At 43.8% G+C, this 24,604-nt stretch overlaps 2 protein-coding genes across 9 annotated transcripts; one reads left to right on the forward strand and one right to left on the reverse strand.

Moving 5' to 3' along the window:
- Positions 1-180: 180 nt before the first annotated feature.
- FAM114A2 (family with sequence similarity 114 member A2) lies at positions 181-10,766 on the reverse strand. Of its 4 annotated transcripts, none has more exons than XM_085073780.1 (14): positions 10,683-10,766; positions 9,260-9,465; positions 8,950-9,046; positions 8,414-8,509; positions 8,007-8,119; positions 6,918-7,052; positions 6,594-6,752; positions 6,116-6,239; positions 5,062-5,141; positions 4,314-4,442; positions 3,955-4,094; positions 3,138-3,210; positions 2,522-2,575; positions 181-1,807 (listed from the first exon to the last, which is right to left on the reverse strand). In XM_085073780.1, exons 2-14 carry the CDS (start codon positions 9,461-9,463, stop codon positions 1,709-1,711), a joined length of 1,503 nt encoding a protein of 500 aa, XP_084929906.1. In that variant the 5' UTR covers positions 9,464-9,465; positions 10,683-10,766; the 3' UTR covers positions 181-1,708. The 4 variants fall into 4 exon arrangements, with proteins under 4 accessions (XP_084929906.1, XP_084929905.1, XP_084929907.1 ...); XM_085073779.1 differs by having other exon boundaries at positions 10,677-10,757; XM_085073781.1 differs by having other exon boundaries at positions 10,671-10,748.
- Positions 9,779-21,250, forward strand: MFAP3 (microfibril associated protein 3). 5 transcript variants are annotated; one of them, XM_085073784.1, is made up of 3 exons: positions 9,779-9,867; positions 15,401-15,862; positions 17,233-21,250. In XM_085073784.1, the coding sequence occupies exons 2-3, from the start codon at positions 15,583-15,585 to the stop codon at positions 17,976-17,978; spliced, it is 1,026 nt and encodes a 341-aa protein (XP_084929910.1). In that variant the 5' UTR covers positions 9,779-9,867; positions 15,401-15,582; the 3' UTR covers positions 17,979-21,250. The 5 variants fall into 5 exon arrangements, with proteins under 5 accessions (XP_084929910.1, XP_084929909.1, XP_084929911.1 ...); XM_085073783.1 differs by lacking the exon at positions 9,779-9,867 and adding an exon at positions 10,718-10,862; XM_085073785.1 differs by lacking the exon at positions 9,779-9,867 and adding an exon at positions 11,247-11,866.
- The last annotated feature ends 3,354 nt before the right edge of the window (positions 21,251-24,604 follow it).

Genomic DNA, 24,604 nt, shown 5'->3' on the forward strand with positions numbered 1-24,604 from the left:
TCTCATTCCCCAGCCTGGGTTCACAGCACTCCTTCCTGCCATGAGAAAAATCCCAGCTGTCCTGGCCCCAGAGCTGCACCCAGTTCTGCCCCAAAAAACACAGTCAGGGCTGAGAAAAACCCACTGCTCTTTCATTTTGTTCGTGCCCACTGCTACCTTGATAGCTTTTAACTGAAACGGTTGTCAAAACAAATCCTTTATTTAATAATGCTATTAACCAAAAGAAGAAAAAAATACAGATTTTATTGTAGTGCAGATTTTTTTACCCCAGACACACTCCTTTCAAGTCCAGTTTTTAAGATGCAAGAAAAAGCTCTTCCTTTAGAGATCTGATCAGTACAACCATGACTAAGACAGGGCTTTTTCCATATATATAAAATCAGAGCGTTAGCCAAAAGGTATTCTAATACAAAAAAACATTTCTCTACTGCACAACTAGAGCAGAGGAATGTTCTAAGCCTTCAGTATGGCAGAGATGTGCAAGACTTTCTAAAACCCAGAGGATTTTCAAAGGGGGATTTGAGCATCATTGTTACCAATGAGCAAGTGCAGAGGCAGGTGTGACACTCAGTCACCTCTGGTTAGCTATTATGGACTTCTTGAAATTCCATTTTAGCTGTGCATTTCTGCTCTTGTGATTTCAACAGAGGCTGCTGCCTCCCCATGGGCAAGCTCAAAAGATAAAGGAACAAAGCAGGGAACTTGCACAGCACAAAGAAACAGATACCATATGTGGAGCAGCTTCTGAGGCAAATTAGGACTCCTACCAACAGCACCAAATTGCTTCCTCTCTCCCTACTTTAATATATACCTTCCAAGAAGGAACATTGCATTATAGTGTTTTTACACAGAAGACAGGCAGTATGTGAGTCTGTGAACAGTCTGTGGCTGACGTGTCAAGCTGCACTGAAAAAGGGGAATCCTCCTGCTGAATTCTCTCATTAAATTGGCCAAACACGAATCAATCCCTTTTAGCCAGTTCTCATTTATTGCTATAAAGCCAAGTACCTGCATTCTTAGGGCCAGATCAGCATTTTCCCAGCTTGTGCTGAAGCAAGCACAGCATGAGAGAATGAGAAACAGCCCCCTGGTGAGAGTCCCTGTCCCAAATCACTGAGTCAGTACAGACATCTTCAGGAAGCTGAGCTTCTCTTCAACAGCAACAACAGCTTCATAAGGAATCCTCTCTGCTCTATTCTGCCCAGTCTAGGAACTGCAAGGCTCATAATCATAAATATTTGCCTCTCCTTGCACCTCCTATCCAATATTCACTTCAACACAAATGCAGAGCTATCAGGAACCCAATTATGCCTGACTTAAAAATCACACCATGATTTTAGCTAACTCTTAACTAGCCAGCTGCTACTCCTCTCTTCAGCACTGGAGAAGCTCTCTGGACTGTGAACACAAAGAGCTTGTTAGCACATACAGCAGAGAGATTTCAGTGAAAAGATACAGACAGTCCATGAAACAGAGAAGCAATCTGCACTTTAAGTCTGTCACGTTGTCCACCAGCCTGGACTATGCTAATCACATCTCTCAGTGTGCTGTAAGAGCTGTCATTGCCAGACTGCACTTAATCACCGTTCTTGCAGCAGCAGTGAACAGAGTTCATCTTTTTCCCTTTAATAAGAGCCATTACATCATTCTCCAGCACGGAAACTACGAAGTGAGAAGGTCGAAAAGTTCTTAATTAGAAGGGTTTTTATTACTGTGATAGTTCCGTTCTAGCCTCAATAAGAGAGATCTGCAGTACAGGCAGCAAGAGCTGGAAGGCATCTTGGATATAGGAAGCACTGTTTGAAGCCTGTGAAAACAAAAATGAAAATACACACACGAATAACTACGCTACCAATCAGCTTTGCTCACCACATACTCACTTCAAACAGCATTGATTATGGAACAGAAAAAACAGAAGCCTTGTGCTTGCTGGATTTTAAAGGCTTCATTCTAGAAATCAATTTTATATCAAGTTTTTGAGGGGCTTTATGCCATTAGGCAAAAAAAGCAACTGGCTTAAAGACTGCCAAACAAGATCAGTTCCAAGCCAAATGCAGGATACTGTTCTCAGTAACAGATGAAAAGTGGTTATTTCTAAGTGAAGCATAGCACACTGTGGCAGGAAGGAAGAACACAAACATGAAACACCCCTTTCCTACCACACCTCAGAGCTCTGCAAGCTTGAGAACCAGCTTAGCAGTAAGAAGTGTTGGGACTCTTGCATGCCAATTTCTGAACTTGTCTAAGGTTTGACTTCAGACATTTAAATTCTAAAAATCCAGACTGCTGAATTTAATGTGTCTCCTGACCCATCATAACTGTGAGCTGACACTCACTAAGTAACTCATCTCTTGTGCAAATCTACAGACATTTATCAAAACTTTCAAGTTATTAGACAGGTGAGCACAATTTTAGACCATGGGTTAGAGAACTTGGCATGCATAAGGATCCCAAAGTGGTTAGAACCAACATATCTGTTTTTAAAGTATTAGCTTAAAGTTTTAACGTTAGCATAACTGACCTCCAAAAACACTCCAGTGATTAAGGGATTAAGCACATCTGCTTTCTCTTTGACCTGCAGAGATCAGACATATATTATCCTGATTGAAAATTTGATCACATTTCTTCAAGCAAGATAAAGCTAAATCCTCAGTCAGTTTAAAACCACCACTGCTCCCTTGACTAGAGGAAAGCTAAGCCACAAGCTTAGCTGCCTTGTAGCATGCAAATAAGAACAAAGCAACCTGCATGTGCCCAGCACAGGTCGGGTATGAATACACATCATGTCTTCAAATGAACTGGGGACAAGTGGAGAACCCAGAGATGATGATGCTATCTTAAGTAACACCCAAGTGCTTTGGAAAATCCACAACAGACTCACAAACCTTGCTGCCCTCTGTCTCCTCAGTACTGTGAGCACCAATTCCCACCCCCACTCTGTGCCAGGCTGAATGCAGCAGGAGCCTTTCAAAAGCTCAGCTGCCACAGTTTGAGGAACACTGGCCTAGAAGATCAGTTCACAGGGAAAAAACTGCATATGTAAACATGCAAAACCAAAAAGCACTTCATGGCAAAGATCCCAAGGCTGTAATCAAATAACCACATCTCATTCCTAAGAACTGTGGTGCAACTCTTACCCCTGCAGTGGTTAAGCATGTTGTGAACTCTTTAGAGAAAGATGACAGTTCTTTACACAGCATGATCGTCAGTCTGTGGAAGAAGAGAGAGGAAACAATGAAGTCAACACAGTCCTCCAGATGAAGTTTCTTTCAGCACTCCTCTAAAACAAAAATGCCTTGTATCCATGCTTATTAAGTTAAATTGAACCAAAATTGATATAGAACATATAAATGGTGTATGAACATTCAGAAGTTTCCCAAAAAAAACAGAGAGGGGATAGATGGAGAAATAAATAATTAAAGCAGAAGATGTGGAACAGCACTCGGAGGAAGGGCACATCCATCCAGAAGGAACAGTGCTAACTTGCCTTTTTTTTACTGGCAAGTCTCATTTTCTGAATTAAAAGGTACTGCATGTTTCAGACACATGCCAGCTATCCCCTGTGCAGTAATTTTGCAGTCTCACATACCAAGCATACTAAATGATTAACAAAGAGGTAATCAGGAATCACTTTTATACAACTGCTTTGTCATGTTTTAAATCTCTGCCTACAGCCTAGCAAAAGCTTAGGGCAAATATTCTTCTAGGCCACACAAAGCTTTCAAGTAGGGTTTCCTCTTTGTTATCAATAAATGTCTTTAAGCTGGAAAAAGACAGCTGAGTTCTGCTGGGAGATAGAGATACCACTAGTCACAAATTCACAAATTTGCCAAATTCCCAAATTTAAACACTTATGCACAATTCAAGAGCCCTGCATTGCATGGATTTGCAAAGAATTATTAGACAGTTTAATCAGTAATTATATGCTATCAATTTACTGAGAGATGCACTCACTGTGAAAGGGACTTGGCTCTGTCTGTGGCTGTCACCTCCTGTTTCTGACCATAGAGAAACAAAGCTGCAGTTTTGTGAAACATTTCAATGGAGCAGGCTGTCAGTTCTGCCAGGCTTCTTATGGCAAATGCATGAATATCCTGCAAGAGTGACAAAAATTCCCCATACCATACAAAACCAGGCAGCTTTTATTATTTAAAACAAGTCAATCACACAACACACTGTCTCTACTCTGCCCTTTTAGACCTCAGAACCCACACAGAAATAGAAACCCATAAACTCTGTGAATCACAACTGTAACTCAGCAGCCAGATAAACACTCTGCAGCCAGATATTCTTTTCCTTGATTACTCAGTTACCTCTACTGATTTCTTAGCATCCTGGTCACCATCTCTGGATTCTACTTCTTGGTTTTCTTCACTTTCTTTTCCTTCTTGAGGAAGACTGCTGTTGAATTGTGCTATCCACTCATGAGCAGATGCTCTCACCTGTAGCAAGAAGTGCCATAGTATTTAATGACTGGAATGAAGCCCCCCTGCACACCACAAGACAATGGAGTATTGGATCTTTCTAGAGGAAGGAAGCAGCTACAACTTCTGAGCTTCTGAGCAGAACCAGAACAAATGATCCCAATGCCTTCAGGGTTTTGCAGAAACTTGGCTGCACTGATGTAGTTGAGGGTAGTTGTTTCTCTAGCACCAGGGGCTGGAGTTTACCAACAAGACCAGACTATCAGAGGTGCTTTAAAAACATGTCTGCAGAATGCTACTGCCACTTGGTGGATCTGAAGGGTAGTGAAATGATGGCAAGAGAGGTGATTCTTCCTCATACCAACTCCTGAACACAGTAAAACCAGGTGCTTTCTACCAAGAGACCTTCAGTCCATGACTGTAGGTTATTTCACCATGGTGGCTGAAGGCTCATATCATTCTGCCCCATAAAGTTAAAGGCCCACCTCCTTTGCCTACCATTTCCAAAATATCTAAAATAGGGTTTGTTTTCATGAATTTGATATTTTCACAAGCAAAGTAGGTGAAGAGAAGCCCTTCCTGTGAGGAAACTCTGCAGCTGTTAGAATATGGAAAATAACTATGGAAAATAACTCACCGTGATCACTTTGTCTGGCTTGGAGGAGATGTGCAATTCTGAAAACAGCTCTGTTACTTCTTTTGTGAACTCCTCATCTCCTAAAGGACAGGAAAGGTTAAAGAATCCACACAAAGGACAGATTCAGGAATAAGCAGCACTTCAATGCACAACTAGTTCTGCACAAGTCTGTCAACTGTTTCCTTTATTTCTCTTTGAATCATCACCTCAGGCAAGAATGCATCAAATCCAGTCTTTTCAAATACCATTTCTAAGGTAAGTTCTGCAAAGGTGAAAACATCAGTGCCTGAAGGTTAGTTCTTGCTTTCTCAATTCTGGTTTTGTAGCTAAGGTAACTCCATTTTTTTATCCTTTTATTTTTTCACAGGCAGCCTTTTATAACACACTAACTTGCACATCACCTTGGAGAGTCTGAAATATCACTTAGAGCCTATGGTTCTCCTATTATATATGGCAGAGCAGATGTGAGATCCATTATGTGCAAATATAAAAGATACATTAACTGTTGAAAGATAGCAAGTGCAGGTGTGTAAGCCCTCCCTAATGAGCATTTAGGTAAAAGCAATGCAAGAAATTTACATTTAAATCCATGTAATTCTCAAGAATCAGGGCTCTTGTGTGTGAAGGTACCTCTGAATTTTTTGGTATGTGTGGCTAATTCTGATTTAAAGAACAAATAAAAAGGCTTTTTGCTTTCCCACAGGTTGGACAACTCTACTCAGTCTTTTTCCCCTGGTCAAGGAAACCTACTCTTTCTCTGAATTTGCCTTTTGGCTCAGGGTCAGTTGTATGAACTGCCCAGGAGTCAAACAACTCTAACCCTGCTCTGGCAAGAAATCATTCCTGCTACAGAATTACTGCACAGCAGCTCTCCAGAGATGAAGGGTGTTGCTACCTGTCATGCCCCTGGCCACAGAAGGCTTTGGGATTAAACATCCAGCTAAAGAATACTTAAATTACCTAAATTTGGCAGTGTGCCCATTGCTACTGATCAGGGCTGGCTGGTTCTGCATTCAGGACCAGTTTATCTTCTCAGAACCTGAGGGTCTCTTACCCTTCTTTTCTTCCTCTTCTTCTTCAAAGAATTCAGGCAGAGAAAATGCTTCTTTGAGTTGTTCCATTTCCTCCTTCAGTGTGTCCAACTCCTCCCCAGAGAGGGCATTTAGAACTGCTTTCACCTGGTTGGGGGCAGCACAGCCAAAGAGAGAATCAATAAATCCATCCAATAGGATGAAAAATGCAGGCCAAGGCAGCAAACCAGTGGGGGTGAGGAGAGTAACATGTGAGAAGTTAAAGACCTGCAGGAACTGAGACTGACTGGGGCAAAGGGAATGGCTTTAGGAGCTGAGGACAGGACAAACTGCTCCCAAGGTAAACAGCAGGTCCTGATGCAAGGATCAAAGTGAAGCTCTGTAATCATTTTACAGCAAGTTCTGAGCACTTGATTTTACATGTATATACATATATTTCTAAGCTTTTTTCCCCTGCTCAGCTGAACTCAAAATAGAAAGCAAAATGCTCAAGGCCATTACCTTTGATTCACTCTCTCTGGAAAGCATCTCTAAGGCCTCCAGATGCGAAAGACCCTGAAACTCATCAAACAGTAACCCATAATGGGCTTTCTTCTCAGTAGCCATGGTAACCTCGGTAGCTGTCTGCTGCTCTTCTTTCTCCTTTGCCTCTCGTAAGACCTGAAAAAGAAAAGCAGAGGCCTCGTGACAGTGCCAGGAGATAGAGAATACAGGAGGAGAAGGCTTTTGGCTCAATAGCAAAAATGGTTGCTTAATGACAGGACCACAAAAGAAGGGAGAAGAAATGAGAGAAACCAATGAGGTGCTCACAGGGAGCTGCTTTACCTGAGATAATGTGGAGGTTCTGTTTATCAGACCCTTTGTTTTTTTGAATCCAGGGTCTCCCTCGGCTATTACATCCATTGTCTTTTTCCCAATGAATTCCAAGGCATCCAGACCTCCACTAATAACACTTTTTCCCTAGGAATCAGATTTGGATAAAAAACAGCACATAAAACTCACAGAAGATTCTACAATGGAAGAAATGAAACTGGGAGGGTTTTATCAGCAATCTTAAGCTGGGCACTCACATAAAAGCCAAATTGGTCCTTGTCACCCTAAAATTCAACCCTAATCATCACAAAGAGTGCAGCAGGACATGGAAAGAGCCACAACACATTATCACCCAACAGCTTATTACAGCACCCAGACAGCTGCAGCAATCTGATGGGAAATACATTTTTAGTTTGTGAACAAGCTGGTTCTCAGCACATTACAGCATTTAGTTCTCATCCTTCCAATAAGAAAACACCAGACCTGAGGATTTTGATTGCTAACTTTTGTTGAAGCCTTAAAAGCAGAAAGAGAAGCCAGCTTTCCATCTGCAGCTCTTTCAGATTCACAGGCAAATTGACAAGACAGCAGATCACAAAAGCAGTTTCTAAGGGTAATGGCTTCCTTTGAAGTGCATTTCTCATGGTCACAGGAGCAAGCTGATTTCCAAGCAAATTGGGCTAGTTTCACAGAGGGTTTTGAAGAGGAGAATGGATTTCATCTCCAGACAGTTCTGTGGAAATCAGTGGAAATATTCAAGGAATGAGTCTGACCCTGCATTTACCTGATTACTCCAAAGGAAAGGAGCAGAGATGACGGAGTACAGAGGTGAAATGCATGCTCTGCACAATCCATGGTTAGGATTTTTTTGTTATGTACCAATATTTAATACAGAACTATCAAAATTCAAAACATCTTTCACATTAGGTGCCAGTTAGAAGCAAGGCCCAGGATAAGGGTTGTCTGAAGGTTGGAAGAGTTTCTCACCATTCATCCCACAAATGTCAAAATTAAGTTTCCTCTTACAATGTTTTAGATGAAAGGCCAAAACCCCAAAGCTCCCTTAAACCCATTTTTCTCCTGCATTCCCAACTCACTCACTGTGCTTTGGACAGCAGTAGAGATGGTTGATAAAACTTCAAGAGCCCCAGCAATAGGGAAGGAGCTGCCATCATCAGCTGCATCTGCCTTGCTGGCAGCAGGATTCTCGCTTCCTGCATTAGAAGGCAGAAAATTAACTTCCTGACTTCCAAAAAAAAAAAAATCCTGACAGTCACAGAGTGGAGAAAATCAACAGACACCAAGTGTCAGCCAGCAGCAAACCTTCAGTTCAGATTCTTTTCCTCCCTACTTTTCAGAGCTAACAGAACAAACCAATAGAGTACTATTTTAATGTTTTTTTAATATCAATCTCAATGTGCATGGTGCAGAGTAAGGTGATGTTATTTTGGGGCTGATTATGTTATGAAAAACATTTCAGGGTTGCTCTTATGCGGTACAAAACTGACCTTCTGTAGCATCTTTAGACTCTGATGAGATTTCACTAGGACTAGGGATCCCAAGGGTTGTTTCTGCTTTTTCTATGACATTTGAAATACCTTGACCTAGAGAAGACAGAAATCAGAACAGAAACAGGATTAGAGCTGCATATTCTTTTTTATTATTCTGGATTCCTTCTGTTCAAAACAGTTTAACCAGCACTAAAACCTCCTTCTATCCTGCTCACCTACCAATGTAATGAACCAAGGTTTCATCTAAGCTTTAAATGAAGTTGTAAATACTGGCTGAACACCAGTTTAAAATACTAGGTGAAAATTACAGAAATGCCTTAAAAACTTGAAAGTAATTCTGTCTGTGCATACCTCCTTAATCTCACTGTACCTTTTGGTACAAGCTTTTCCCATTACTTGAACAATTCTCTTGACATTTTTCCAATAATGGCTGCTATAACTGAAATCCCCTTCTCTAGAAACACGTTCTAAAGCACCAGCTAGAGACACAAAACATGATTAAAATATTTATCAAATACCAGGAAGAGCCTTACCTACAGTAGCTACAGTAGCAGACGCAGTTGACAGAAGAGATTTCCCCCAGCTTCCCCAGTAGCCCCACCCTGTCTGAACTGCAGGAGGATCTGACACCTTTAATGAAGAAAAACAGAAGACTGATGCAGGCATTATGGTGAGGAAAGGAACACAAGCAGTCTGTGACATGTGACTTTTGTGCAGCTTTTTCATTTCAGAGAACAGCAATGTGAATTTTCAGAAAGGAGATGGGCTTATGCTCAGAGTTCTCCTGTACTCAAAGCCATGAAATGTGGAGTCACACTATTCCGAGCAAGCACAGGAACATACCTTGATGGTTTCAGCTGCAGGCTTGTCTGTGGCAGCAGGCTGGCTTGGGGGTTTGGGTTCAGGTCTTTTCCGAGTCACAGGCACAGTCTCTTGTTCTCTCCCTTCACTGCTTTCAGAGCAGACAAGTTCCTCCGTCTTCTGTTCATTTTCATCTTTGTAAGAGGTTTCTTCTTTCAGATTTTCACCTCCGTCTTCCTCAGACATGACTACAAACCACCACAGAAAGCAAAGTAAATAAAATAATCCCTCCCTTGCACTTTGACATTTAGTTCAAGAGCACCACGTTGGTGTTTTAAATAATTAAACACAACAATATTGCCACACATACCCAAATGTGTGTACACAAAATTATGTCTGACTTGAAGAACTGTCATACTTGGAAGTTTAAAGTCCCACAGGGACACGTGGCTTTATCTGACTGACACACCCTCTCTGCAGGGAAAAAAACAGTTTGCTAACTCTGAAAAACAAATGACGGTACACAAGGGCCTCACATAATTAAACCGATTACGTGTTCCACCAAACTAAAAGTGAAAACAATTCGCTTGGGATGGCTGCTTTGAGGAGTGCAGGTTACAAATGGGGACAGCTGTCAGAGAGCTGAGCAGGTACGGAGGCAGCGAATGGATCACTTCTGCACTTGGGGATGAGCACCGCAGGGCATGAACACCCCCAGGAGCTGCGATGTGCTCCAGCTGCCACAGCAGCCGCCCCAGCATCGCGAATCGGGGATGGGGAGCCCATGGGGCTGTCACACTGCTGCCGGGGCCGACGTGTCACCTGTCCGGGCTCTTGTGACAGCAGCTAAGGGTGAAGCGACCTGCAGGGCCAGGCAGAGTGAGACAGGGCCAGGCAGAGTGAGACAGGGCCAAGCAGAGCCAGACAGGGCCAGGCAGGGCAAGCAGGGCCAGGCAGGGCAAGCAGGGCCAGGCCGAGCACCCCCGGGATCACACCGGGGTGACGCTGTGTCCCCAGCCAGGCGCTCACTGATGCAATCGGGGCAGCTGTCCCCGCCACGGGGCAGCGATGGCCTCAAGCGAGGAAAGGGACAGCTCCGGCTGCGGGCTGGGGACCCCCACCCCATCTGCCCAGGACCCTCCACAGCGACTATCGCGACCCCACAGCGACTAGCACAGCCCCCGGCTCACCCCCGGCACCCTGCCCACCCCGCGGCCCTGCAGGCCTCCCTGTGCCTCCGCTTCCCCCGGAGTCTCCCAGGGTCCCATAACCCCCGCAGGGGTTCCCCATGTGGCACCCCACGTTCCCTAACTCCCCCTGTGAGGCTCCTGCCGCACAAGGAGCCCCGCAGGTGCCCACACACGCCATGGCCCCCTGCCCCACAGCGGCCCCCGAAGCGCCTCTCCCCGCGGGGTTCCCCGCAGAGCCCCCCGAGCCCTGTGCCGGCCCTCACCCTCACCCTCACGCTCGGCGCTCGGCGCTCGGCGCGGCTCCGGGCGGACCGTGACCAGCGAGGCCGGCGCAGAGCGGCCCCGGCGCTGCCCCGGAAGCGGCCTCAGCCCGGGGAAGCGCGTCCGGGCGGCGAGGCCGGCGGCGGCGGCGGAGCTGCGGGACGGGCCGGGCCGGGCCGGGCACCCTCGTCCCGGTGAGAGCGACCGCACCGCCAGGCTCACCTGGCGAGCTCGGGTCCGGGGGTAGCGGCGGAGGGGGAGGCCGCGGCCCCCGGCCTGTCCCGCCTCGCTGTTTTGGCGTGGGCATGGAACGGGGGAATAGGACGGGTTTGGAGGGCAGAGAAGTGGTGGACGGCCTCGAGGGGAAGCCACACGAGGGGCGGCAGAGGTCACTTGGTCTGGTCAGGCTGGAGACGAGGAGAGCGAGGGCAGAGCTCATCGGGGCAGAGCTCATCGGGGGTTGCAGCTCCTCACGGAGGAAGCCCGGGGAAGGGCTGGAGCTGTGCCAGGGGAGGGTTAGGTGGCTATTAGGAAAAGGTTCTCCCCCCAGAGGGTGGTCGGGCCCTGAAGAGCTCCCCAGGGAATGGGCACAGCCCCGGGGCTGCCAGAGCTCCAGGAGCGTTTGGACAGCGCTCGGCACGGGGTGGGACTGTCGCGGCGTCCTGAGCAGCGCCAGGAGCTGGGCTGGATGATCCCTGTGGGTCCTTCCAGCTCGGAATAGTCTGTGTTTCTGCATGACGTCACGCCCCAGGGACACCAGCCCGCGTGACGTCACCCCCCGTGGCGCCGTGCCCTCGGCTGCAGCGCGGTCGTGTCGTGTGTCGTGTGTCGTGTGTCCCACTGCCACCAGCAGCCCGGCGGGACCGGCGCTCTTCCGCAGGTGAACTTGGAGCATACAGAGCTGCGGGTTCAGGGTAATGTTAGGTGGAGCTTTGTGCCCGCTCGGTTTTCGCTGACAGGACAAAAAAACCTGTTTTGGTGCACAGCCGATGCCACGTCGTGGCGAGTCACCCCGTGATATGTGTCAGGCAGCCAAGGGATAAGCACAGCAAAACACCGTGTCCTGTCAGGCAGCCAAGGGATGTGCACAGCAAAACACCAAATCCCGTCGTGCAGCCTCACCAGCGAGGCTGGTGAGCTGAGGTTTTGCTCCTTAGGTTGGTTTTTGGTGCTGCCACTCCCTCGTAGAGCTTTGAAGGTGAGCCCTCTCTGCAGCCTCTCCCATGCTGGGAGCACCTGGAATGGTTCTTGTCAAGGCCGTGCTGTCTACTTTCATAAACTTCCCAAGAGTTCCTGTCTGCAGGGCTCTGCCAAATGTGTCTCCCTGGTTTGACAGAGGGTCAGAGGGGGCTTGCAAATGGCATTTCTGCAAGGCATCAGCAGCCTGTGCTCTGTCAGGTGTGTCTCGGTTTATTGCTTCACGTTACTCCAGGTATGAAGTGATGGTTTAAGCAGTGAATGTAAAACCATATAACTTGCAACCTCTTGGGCCCCAATTTTGCAGTGCCGTATAAATGTGTGTAATTTTAAGTACTATCAGTGCTTCCACTGACCTCAGTGGGACTACTTAGAGTGCTCTAAGTTGAACACAAATACACTTCTTCATGGTAGAAGCCAAGGATGACTCATACAAGCGCATGCATCACAGATTTTTATCTTTCCACTGCTATTTGTTGTTACAACTTATGGTTTAATAAAGGTTAAATGTGTTGAGCTCAGCTTCAGGTTCAGTTGTAAAATAGCCAGTTTCTATTCTGCACATTTCATCTTGCTTGAGCTTAACACTTTGTTGAAGAATTGTGATGTTGGCACTGATCACGCTTTATCCTTTTTGGGTCCTTTATCAGCTCCAGCAGCTGTTTTGCATAAGTGCAATGGAAGAAGAATATGGATTTTGCAAATCATTTTATTGTTCCCAGCACTCGGCAGTGAGAGATCATTGTCTGCTTAGCAATAATGGCTTTTCCAAAAGACAAACAATTTCTAATAAATCAGACCTCGAAGAATTTAATAGTAAAATTAAATGACCCATCACCAATGGTTTATACATTATGCAGGCTCAGTGCAAGTATAGTGGAGAGCATATGCAATTACTGGAGATAATTATTCTTATGAGGGAAAATGTTGCTGAGTATTTCTTGTGTTAAATAAATGAGTGAGATTCGTAATGTCATTTAGGAGGAACGTCACAGACGCTTGGAAATCTTAACAATTCAAATTTAATAATTTAAAATGACAATAGCACAGGCAAAGCCTAAGAGGCACTGGGATTATTCTCTAATAAATCCAAAGTACCAGTTGGGAGGTTATTGTTTCAGAAGACTATGATTTGGGAGTGAAGATGAGGGTTTGTGTTTGCTGCAGAACTATCATCAGGTGCTGTGAAGTCAACCTGGTGCATGCAAAAGCCGTTAAGTGCATTTTTAGCTGGAGGCAGCTGGGTCATGGGGTGATGTCAGCTGAAGGTCTGGGACCACAGAACCTCACTTGCCACCACAAGCTGTGACAGACCTTTAAAGCAACCCAAATGTTGGTGGTCCACAAACTACCACCAGTCCACAGCCTGCCTGTGAGGAGCTTGCACAAGCTTACCAACACAAGCAGATCAGTTGTCAGCAGCCATCTGAGGGCTCTGAAACACTGAAAATACCAGGGATCTAAAAAAGGAAGGTTAAAACCACTCTCTCAAACAGAATAGTTGTTGATCAACAGCAGCCTTAGTATTGGATTTTTTTCAGACCTGTACTGTTGCTGTGGATGGGATGCTCTTCTTCAGAGGCTGCAGTACTCAGTTACACTTCCCCTAAAGTGTAGCTGGTGAAAAACTGGAATGAAAGAGGCCTTGGTACTGTTTTTAACTGTTTAGCTGTGGGAAAGTGGGAAAGTAGCTTTTCCAGCACAATGGTATAATTGAGTTCTCTGCACTAGTCCCATCTTAAATGAAAGGACAAGAGGCATGATAGAAAAGAGAGTGGGGCCAATGATGAAAAAAAAAAAAGAGAGAGAAGGCAGATGAAGGGATTGCTGTTTACAGAGAAACAAGTAGGGAGCCTGTTTTCCAGTTTCTCTTGCAGGATTCAGTGGGTGAGTTGGTTAGTCAAGCTTGAAGGAGAGTTGGACACAGATGTCTTCTTTGCCTTCTTTGTTAAACTGGTTTTGGCAATAGCTGCAACAGAAATGGAAATGGGTCAGATAACACATTTCTCATCAGATGTCAAGTCTGGACTCTGGTTTGACCTTCGACAAATTAACTTTCACTGAAAAAAATTCCCAGTCTTGATAGCATCTTATCACCAGAATTCCCCCTTTTGAATATGCCTAGTTTGTCTCTGATGAAAGACATTTACTAGAAATCACCTGGTTTTATGCATATTACATTATTTTTCAGAAGTGTTTTAGATAGTGTTGACTAGTAATTCTAGAAGGATGAAAAGTACCTGCACTATTTGTTAAGTAAATGGCTCCCTTTGTGTTGTGATATTTATGAAATTCAATTCCACTAACATCTGTTATTTGTAGAAGAAAAGATGATAAATTTGAAGTCCCACAATCAGTGGTATGAAGTGAGATATTCTTTAGGATAACATTTGAGCTTGTGGCTTCTGTACTTTGTAAATGGTTTTTGAAGGCTCTGGAGCAGTCTAGATGGAATCATAACTTCAGGGAACACATATTGGATTAGAAATTTCCTTGAATCAGGCTTCCAGGAAAATTCATTACAGATTGTTTCTTATCAGTGTCATCTCATTTTGTTACAAGTTGGTTTTATTCTGGCTTGTGAAAAAGGAAAATCCTTGTGTGCAAAAGACAGAAAATTAAAGGCAGTATCCTAATGTCTTAAAATATCTTTTGTGCACATTAATTTGAAGACTGTCTGTCCCTAGACAAAACAATTTTTCACATTGCTATGAAGTTTGGGTAGAGAAGACAATGAATAAGATATGACTGCTGAGCTGTAGCAGCATAAAGTAAAAGATTTTCAACAGGAGCTCATTGTAAAACAAGCAAGAATAACAGGAAGCAGACTTGGAAAACACAGCAGCAGCAAGAGAGATTGCAAAAAGGGAAGTATGTTTAGGCATCAGTGTCCTGATGTTCAGAAAGGGACTTCCTCTCTGTGGCTGTAGATAACCACCAGGAGACTTCTCCCAAAAAATTAAATCATATTATGTAGTATTTAGACAGCTAATGCCAATTGTGCCCCTAAAATCAAGTAAGTATTTGTAAATGCTAAAAATCAGATGTGTGTGTGTGTGCTTTGGTTTCTCTCTGGATGGTAAATGAAAGACTGGCTTTAGAAAACCAGGGCTTAAAAGCATTTTGATATTGGTGGAGAGGGAGGCAAAAATTACATCCTCTTTCTCTCTTTTCTTCCTCTATTAAGAAAGCACTTTTTCTCTGGTAACAAATGCAGAATCCACTTTTAAAGATAATTACGCATTTCGAGTAGTCTGCACAATTTGTTCTTTTTGTAAAACCTTTTTCCCCTTAATGACTATTGTTCCAGGGATTATTTATTTGGTTGGGAAGATGAACATCTAGTGGACTGGAGGTTGTGCTAATGCCTTCTTACCCTCATTTTATTACTGTGTTCTGAGCAAAGCTCTGATTTGGAGCCTCTCAGCTGACAGTTTTATATTATGCTAATCAAAGTCTGTTTACTGGAAATTAAATTTAAATATACGGTAACCTTACTGTCATTAATAAGCTTATTGCTTTATTTTTTTTTCAGTTGTACTTCCAGTTTCCACTTCAAATATTGATGGTCTTGAAAGGGCATTTGGATCCCAGACATTTTCCATCACAGAACAAATCAAGAGCCTCCTCTCCTATCTCAGAGCAATACCGACAGCTTAATATCCTATGACCTCATTTCTCCAAATTAAATGAAAGAAGAATTTTCACTAGCTTTCCATGAAGCTCAGCTATTGCCTGTTAATTTTGACTGTTAGTGCTGATCTTTCAGTTGGATTCACAGTGGAAAATGTAGCTTTTAACAGGACAGTTGCTTTTGGGTCTTTCAATGCATCACTTCATGCGGTGTCTCAAGCTTTAATAAGTTCTCCAGCACACCATGATATCATAGCCAAAGAGGGGACCAGTATTTTAATTGAATGTAAACTGAACATCAGCCAGTATGAACATATCATTTGGTATAACTCCAGAGGACACCTGCTTGAACAGAAAGATGAAGGTAAGTTTTCCTGCTGTTTTCTATCCATCATTATTCCCCTTTTATACAGTATCAGAAAACCCCTGGGACTTTATTTTCTTTTCCTATCTTCTCATTTTTACAATGGAGAGAGCAAAACACAGCCCTTTGCTCTGTGATATGTGGCATGTGAATTAGAGCTGAGTTCTTCTGCTCCAGCCCTTCCATCCTGCTTTGGTGCCCCACAGAGTCATGTTGTCAAGAGTCACCCCAGTATGCCATACAGAAACAATGACTCTTCGTCTTACCAGATACTAGCTGATGGTTTTATTTACTATTGCTCTGCTTTAAATTTATTATATTTTTCCAAATGTGTGAATTAAACACAATTCTCCACAACTTGTGACATTTTGAGCTGGCAGTTGGTGCTTTAATTTTGTTGCAGGATATTTTAAAGGTTGGTAACTTAGTACATTGGGTTTTTGGTTTATGCACCAGAGAGACTGTGGAAAGTATTGCAAGATATAATAGTCAGTGATGAAATTCATGCTATTTAACCCTTTTGAACTGAAGGGAAATATATTTTCCTAGCCATTGGCTCTTACAGTTCTATCCATGTAGTTTTTAATTTAAAAATATGTTTTAGGGATGCATGTGTTTTTCTCTATTAGTATTAATGAAGGTCATCGAACTAATTGATAAGATCTTGTTGGAGGCCATCTTTCTGCCTTAAGTATTCAGTAACCTTTTTGTAGTTATAATGCCATCTGGAGATTAGTTCAAAGTAGAGTAATTAGAAGAATAAGTTATGAAAACAGTTGAAAGTAGAGTAATTAGAAGAAATGAGTTATGAAAACAGTTTTCCCCCTAAGTTATAAATGCACAGCAAATGCTGTATAAAGCTTCTTGTATTGATTTCTTTTTACTTGGGTTTTGCATGTCAGCACTGCATGCTCAGCAGAAAACTGCCTCGAGAAAATTCTGGGTTCTTTTGCCAGCAGAGCCATTTACAGACTGATCTTTTTCATGGGTCACTTGAATTTTGACTCTGAACGTATGGAAAATCAGACTTTATAGAGGACAGTCTTTTAACATAGGGTGAGAAGCGCTAGTTAAGAATTAGGATCCCTGTCAGAAAGAACCAGCAGGCCAGAAACACACTGGAAAGAGCAGATGAGAGAAGGAAGTAAAACCAGTGTAGCAAGCATGCAGAATAATTTACCATTAAGCAGTAGGATGGGTAAGTGGGTAATATCTTTCTGTGTCACAAGCATGAAAAGGATATTTCAGTCCTTGGTGTACTGTTGGTGTTATGCCACAAGTGGACTGCTTACTGCCAGGCTTTTACTCCTGTTCATGTTTACCCTGGGATTTTTGTTTCATGAGCTCTGTTTATTTCTTTCACTCCGCAGGTGACCATTGGAAGATTGCTGATAATTCCCTCAACATCACAAAGGTCAGCTTTGCTGACCGGGGCCGCTACACGTGTGCAGGCATTAATCATAACGAGACCTTGTACTACACAGTCACCCTGAGAGTTATCTTCACCTCAGGGGACATGAGTATCTACTACATGATTGTGTGCCTCGTTGCCTTTGCCATCACCCTCATTTTGAACATAACCCGCCTGTGCATGATGAGCAGCCACCTCCGCAAAACGGAGAAGGCCATCAATGAGTTCTTCCGCACGGAAGGGGCTGAGAAGCTGCAGAAGGCTTTTGAGATAGCCAAGCGGATCCCCATCATCACATCTGCCAAAACGCTCGAGCTGGCCAAAGTCACTCAGTTTAAGACCATGGAGTTCGCTCGGTACATCGAGGAGCTCGCCAGGAGCATTCCCCTCCCGCCTCTGATCCTTAACTGCAGGGCGTTCATGGAAGAGATCTTCGAGGCCGTGCGAGTGGACGACCCCGACGAGGTGGGCAAGGAGGACAAGCAGCCCCCCGGCTGTGGAGCTCAGGCTGCACTGTTCCCCAGGAACCCGGAGATGAAGCGCAGTGATTCCCCCGCCGGCGACTCGGACGATGGCTCCATGAGCGAGCAGGGCCAGGAGATCGCCGTGCAGGTGTCCATCCACCCCCAGGCCCAAGGGCAGAGCATTGACACCGTGTCACACGACAGCTGCCACTCTGTGCCTGCCGAGGAAGGCGCCTGCTGAGCCCAGTGATCCTAGGAAGCTCGGGTAATCCAAGGATACTGTGTGGAAAGGGCTGCAAACAAGCTGCCTCAGTCCCGTGTGCATGAGAGTTTTCCAAATTGCAAGGTGCCAGAACTAGTTCTGAAATGTGTATTTTCTGTCAGTGTTGATCTAACCATTCCAGTCTGCTAGAAAAGGCTGTTTGAAATATTGTGCAGGGGCTTTTCTTTCTAAAGCAGGCTTGCTATATTTAAAATAGTTACAAAACAGGAATTCTTTGTCCTTGGCTCCTTGGTAGCATTTGATACTTTTGATCTGTGTGAGAAGTGACCAAGCTGAGCAGTACAATTTTCAATAAGAACTTTTCCTTTGTGAGCTCCTTCTTTCTTCATGAAGTTGAGCTGAAATTCCTTTGAGTCAGTGTTGTTGTCCTGATGAATTGAGTTCTGTGCTCTTTTTGAGTTGCCTTTTGGTGTGTGTAGCCCATCAGAACCATGGTGAGCTTGAACAAATCTGTTTTGTGTCACGTGCTTCTGTGTTGCTATCAAAATGTACTGTACTTAGGAAAAGAATAGTGCCAGATTCTGCTGCTGGATTAAATGAATTGTTGTAGTTTCAAAGCAACTTAGAGAACAACCAGGAGGTCTCAGTTTTCTGTGCATCTGCAGGAAACTTGTGTGTATCCTAAAAGCTTGTTGCTTAAACTTGGTGCTGATTGCCAAAGCGCCTTACCCTGGTCCTGTCCCCCAGAATGGAGTAGTGACAGCACTGCTGGCACTGCTTGGCTTTTGACTTTGCTGATTTCACTCGCTATAGAAAATCCAAAGTTTTATATTGTATTTGACATTGTTGTGAGAAGAGGATGACAGGGATCACATAGTGGCATAACTTATCAATGAATTTATCATCTACAGGCAGGTGTCTGAGGCATATCTTTTTGAACAGCATTTTTGTAGTGAAGCAGGTGAAAAGTAATGACACTGAGTGCTCTGGCTGTGGCTGCTGCTGTCAGAAGGCAGTGGCAGAGAGAGTAGGGGGCTGGCTGAGCTGTTTGCAGGAGTGGAGTCTCTCACTGACAGAGCCTAGCCTCGTGCTGCAGAGGAGGCAGAGGGGAGAGCTGCAGGTGCTGACATACATAACACACACAAGTACTTCACCAAGGATCTCCTGCCTGGCTTCCTCAGCTGTAGAGATCCAGCCTTCAGGAATCAGAGTGCAGACAAGAATCTAGTTTCTTCTTCCACTCTTTGGTGCTGATTTTTTTTTCTCCGTAACATTTGTAAGTTGTATCACTTAAATAGCATTTTATATCCTGTTGAGATTTAGTAGATGTAAAGCTTGTAAGCACTCCACAAATTAATTTCTTACAACTACTGGAAGCATATTGCCATATAATTTTAACAACTTGGCAACAGGAGCACCATTTAATTTCACACAACTCTTTTTTCTTTCCTTATTATTACAGAAATGTCAGTTGAACAAGTGATTCTGGAGGGCTGCTCAGGATTCTTAAGAGGATTTGACATTACATTTACATGAGTAGAGGTGGAAAACAAGCAAGGCACAGTGGTAATAACAGGGTGGGGTGGTCTGTGGTAATACATGCTAAGAACGAAGGGGCTGAAAGAATTATAGTTACCATATCAGAGACAGGGAAATGACAGCATCTATTACCATTTTAAACTACCTTCTGGGGAAAATCCTGCTGTCAGCCACCAGTAAAAGCACCCTAGTTGCCTTTGGCCCGTTGGGTAAGAGTGGTGTGTCAGGAAGGAAATTGCTAGCCTTTATTATAGTAACATTCCCACCAGCTTGGTGCCATTTCCAAGACTGTAGCAAACCTTATCTGCTTCAGGGGAATTAAGCCTTCTGTGCACACTTTGTGTAGCTGCCCTCAACAGTGACTTCTTTTTTTTGCTTCTGTAGTTTGATGGCACTTTCTGTCCAGGTGAAAAGTTTGTATAGTTTTGTGTAACCTGTCTGGTTTCTTTTAAGTTTTTTGAGGTTATCAGTGTTAAAAGATACTCTGTGGATAAATACCTATTTCTCTTAGAAGGGAGAAGCTGCTGGCTTCACTTCTGAGCTACAGTGAGTTCTGCAGGTTTGTTGCACATGTGTGAGGGGAGAACTGGGAGTTTGCACCCTTTAGGATGCTCTGGTCAAAAGAGGTGAAGGCTACAAGAAAGAATTATCTGTTTCAATCTCCTTTGTGCCACAGGCCATCAGAATGTACCCACACCTGCCTTATTTCCCTATAAACAGCTCTCCTTGCTTCTGTGAAACTGTTGCATGATCTGCAGCAGTAGCATGTTGGGTGTGTTACCCCAAAATACCCACACAGTGAGAAATCCCACTACAAAATCTATTTCATTGCTTCCTAAGAAGCAGTTATGATTGACAGGTGTCACATCAGAAGTGGCAGCTTACAGGCAGCAGAATGACACTGGAGGTGTGTCAGATGGGTGTCAGCAGAGCAGTTTCTAGATTGATTTGATCCCTTTTTTGATTTTTATACTTTATTTATGTAGCTCCGAGTTTTTATTAAGCACAGTTCCCTGGTGTCTTCATGTGTCCTATTGCTGGTTGAGAGGAAAGAATGGCCATGAATAAAGGTCCCCAGAAATGCAGTTGGAGTGTCAATTGCTAGACAGCAAAGCTGAGAGTTTTCCTGAATTACTACAATAGTATTTTGATCCTTAAATTAATTTCATTCCTGGGAAGGAGGTTGTTTTGTAAGGATTTCAGTATATCAAGAGTACTTCCTGAATGTAAGAACTGATTCTACTCCCACTGAATTCAATTAGAGAGGATTTGGAGCTCTGGTGCATTTCACAGGATTTTTATGCATCTGAAAGCAAGGACGATGGTCATGTCAAACAGCAAAAGCAATTTCCAGAGAATGAAATTTGACACCAGTTTCCAAACAACTCGTGAACTCTTCTTGTTATCCTGACAGTAGATGTGTGCACTTAAATTTCTTTGATGAATCTAATTGAGCATTAACACTGAAAGTGCTTCTCTCTTAACTTTTTGTAGGATGAGGAGAGTCTGCAGTGGTTTCCTTGCTTTAAAGTAAAGTCTTTGACAATCACAAGGCTATTTTATCTCTTCTTTGTGACTTACTTTTATTTTAAAAAACAAAATCTACTTGTTATCCAAGAGTACCTAAAACTAACTTTGTAGTGCTTATTTGTATTACCTGGATTGTAATGTAACTGTTTAGTGTAACCACATAGGATTTCATACTTTCATAAAATGAATTGGTAGATTTGCAAAATAAATTTAAAAGAAAAGCCTTGTTTTGCTGGAGTTCTCTGTTTTACGAGTGAGGAGTGCCTGTCTCTCCAAGGTTATGTAGCAGCTGTATTGAGCTCAGCAGAGTGTTGTTAATCAACCTGACAGAGGTTACTGGGATATTCAGTCATCTGAAGGACCATTCCTGCTATGACATCTTTGGGTCTGTCATTGTGGGGTTTTTTTGTCTCAGAATCCCCAACAACATCTGTAGCAATTGATCCCAGCTCCATAAACAAATGGTTTCAGGAAGGCACTTGTTTTTTGCTTTGTTTCACATTGTGTGTGACCTTCAGCCACAAATCTGTTTTATTTGTTCTTGCCTTTTTCACTTGATTGTGCTGTTTTATATTGTAAGCACCTCTCTTTTTGTAATCCCTCACCCCAAACACCAAAAATGCACCTTGCTGAGAAACCCTCTGTAGTACCTTCATGAGCAGAATTCACCCACATTGCTCTTAAAGAAGAGTCTCTGGCTGCCAGTCTCCACACAAGGCAGATAATGGAATTACAGCTGAATCGTTGGAGATTTTCCCATGAGAATCAGCTGCTTAAAGGAAGAATTATTGGACCCATACTCCTCAGGCTAGGTCAATACTCAGTCAGCATCTGCTTTCTATCTCCTTGTTATGAGAGATGCATAAATGATAACGGTTCAGTTTTTTAAAGCTCCTGTAACCTGACCCCTCATGATCCTATCCACAGTGAACAAATTCATCTGCATCCATTTAGAGCACTTTTCCATCTGGTAACAACAGATCATTGAAAAGGGAGCTGCATTAAGGATGATTGTACTTTAATTTTAGGTGCATGCCTTAAAAATTCTTTTTTTCCTGAATGTTACAGCACTTTTGTGAGTGAAGTCTCCAGCTGGAGACACAGTGGAGACACCATGGTGTCATTCAATTCAGGCAAGTTACAGCTTTATCGACTTCCCTTCAGCCAGGTCATTTCACACCAGCTGAGTCTCTCTCCTTTTCTCTTTTTTTTATTGGATAGCAGCTCATTCAGATGTCTCCAAATACTGCCAGCTATTTTGCATGTGGAAGTGAGAATTACACCATCATTCAAAAAAAAAAATTGTTCTGCTAGATGCTGAAATATAAAAAAAAGCCCTAAAAGCTGGAAAGTTGTGCTTTATCCCTGGTAAAACAGTACCTATTCTTTGGTCACGCCTGGCTGCCAATGAGCGCAATAATACTGAGCAATTAGGCCTTTCATTTTCGTTAGGCTAATTAATTGTTTGCACAGTGCCCTGAATATGGAATCATTTTCCTTTTGGAAAGAATAAAAGGATTAGAATGGCTTTATCCCAAGTTGCTCTGAACGTATTTTATTTATTTAATGGGAGAAAAATCCTCTCTTGCCCCAAACGCAAACCGCACACTCGAGCGTTACGGCTGCACAGGGACATTTCCATCAGCAGGGATGTGAATGCATCCACATATGTCCATCCATCTGCAGCCACGCTCCATATGGGATCTGGGGGTTCTGCTGCATGGCAATGAGTGTGCAGGGCTGGGTTTGGATGGCAGCACTGTCAGGGGCTGGAGAAGGATGAGCATCCCTTGTGTTTCACTTCCCCAGGGTCGCTGTGAGCTGTGACAGCACTGGGAGGGCTCTGCAGGGTGTAAATGAGTTGAGATTCTCTCGAGAGGTTTGTACCGAATGCATCAAAGGCAGATGGAATCTGGGGTGGGATTTCATGAAGGGACACAGTGGACACAATATTGCAAAGGCTATTGCCAGCTTTTCTTTATGTTTGTCCTATTTGGTGCCTTTTTGAGCTACTGTGTTATTAAATATATATTTCTTATTAAATGGTTCCACCAACTTGCAAAAAAACATTTCAACGGAAAGCAAGGGGACATACTCTGCTCTAAGTGCAAGGCAGAGCTGCCATCACACAAACTTCCATTAAAGGTGTAGGAGATAACTGGCTGGAGCTCCTCCTCCCTTTCCTTCTTCCTGCTCTGCTACAAGGCCTGCTATGGGCCATCTGCAAGAGTTGAAAGTGAAAATTCTGTCCCATGCTGCTTTCTGTTCCTCTAAAGATCAGGACACTGAGAGCAGCCCTGGGTTTGAAGGGAGCATGATAGGTCACAGGATGTGCCCTCAGCCACAGATGTCCATCCTGGCCTAAAAACAGCCCCTGGCAGAGATGTCACATCTCCTAGGTAATCTCTTCTCCTGCTAAACTCTCCAGACTACTGGGAAGATTTCCTTAATATCTGCCCCAAAGCATCTCTTAATGCTTCACCCATCTCATCCTTTCCATGCCTACTGCTGCTACATCTGCAGCCCAAATCAGGGCCACCCAAACATGCAGGAAGAGAGCTGGAGGGCAACACAAAGCAGGGGCCATACTCGGCCTTATGTGCCTGTATTGCCTGGAGAGATCATTCTGTGTTCATCCTAAGCCTGCAGAATTTAAATGAAAATCCGACTCCTTTTGTTTATTTAATGGCTGGATGTCTGAGTGTTGCTTTTTGGGCTCACCATTATCTCAAGAGATTTTCAGCATTTCACTTGCTTTCTTTCCTTGGTGTCTTCACTTTAGTGCATGAAAATATTCTGAGTATCTTTCTTCCCAGGTCAGCAGGAGAATCCTAATCTTTCATTTTTCTTTCTTTTTTTTTCTCTTGTGAGTTTTTCTCAAGCTTAACTCTCCTAAATAATGACTAGGGAGGAAGACAGTGGACCAGAACAGACATGAAGGAGTTTGGACAACTCTCCTAAATTAGAGGACAGGTTTGCTTTGGAGATCCTATATGCATCACACTCTGTTACAGAAAGTTGGCTTTAACAGCAAATCTCTTGCAGCAGGGTGTCACTTCACTTCCACAGATTACTTGAAATGCTTTATTAATTCGATGACCTTGTGGTCTCTCAGAAAATGCCATTTCTCAGTGTTTTGGGAAAAGAGAACTTCTCTGAGCTAAAGGGACTGTTTTGTTGCTCAGATTTATTGCTTGGCTGACTTAATTCACCATTCAAACACGATGATTTTTAGCTGCTGGGCAGTGGGCCTTGCAATGTTGAAACTAATTAACTGCTAGAACTCTTCTGAGCAAGGCTGTTTTCTTCCTGGGTTTTGGGGCTTTTTTTTAATCCACAGAAATAAAGCAAACACGATCCTTGGAACACAGGTTGCATGGATACGGTATCAGCACAGACACAGCTCCGTGCTGGATGACTCCGTGTCACAAAGGAAGAAAGGCTGCCAGCTGTCCCCACTGCCGACGTGACACCACACAAAGGTAAGAGGAGAAAAGAGACAACATCTGAAGAGAGAAGACAGGAGGGGTGCCAGAGCCATGACAAAGGGAGAGCTCGGAGGAAAGCAAGAGAGG

Source organism: Lichenostomus cassidix, chromosome 13 (assembly GCF_008360975.1).
Source record: "Lichenostomus cassidix isolate B80296 chromosome 13, HeHo_3.0, whole genome shotgun sequence".
Lineage (NCBI taxonomy): Eukaryota > Metazoa > Chordata > Aves > Passeriformes > Meliphagidae > Lichenostomus > Lichenostomus cassidix.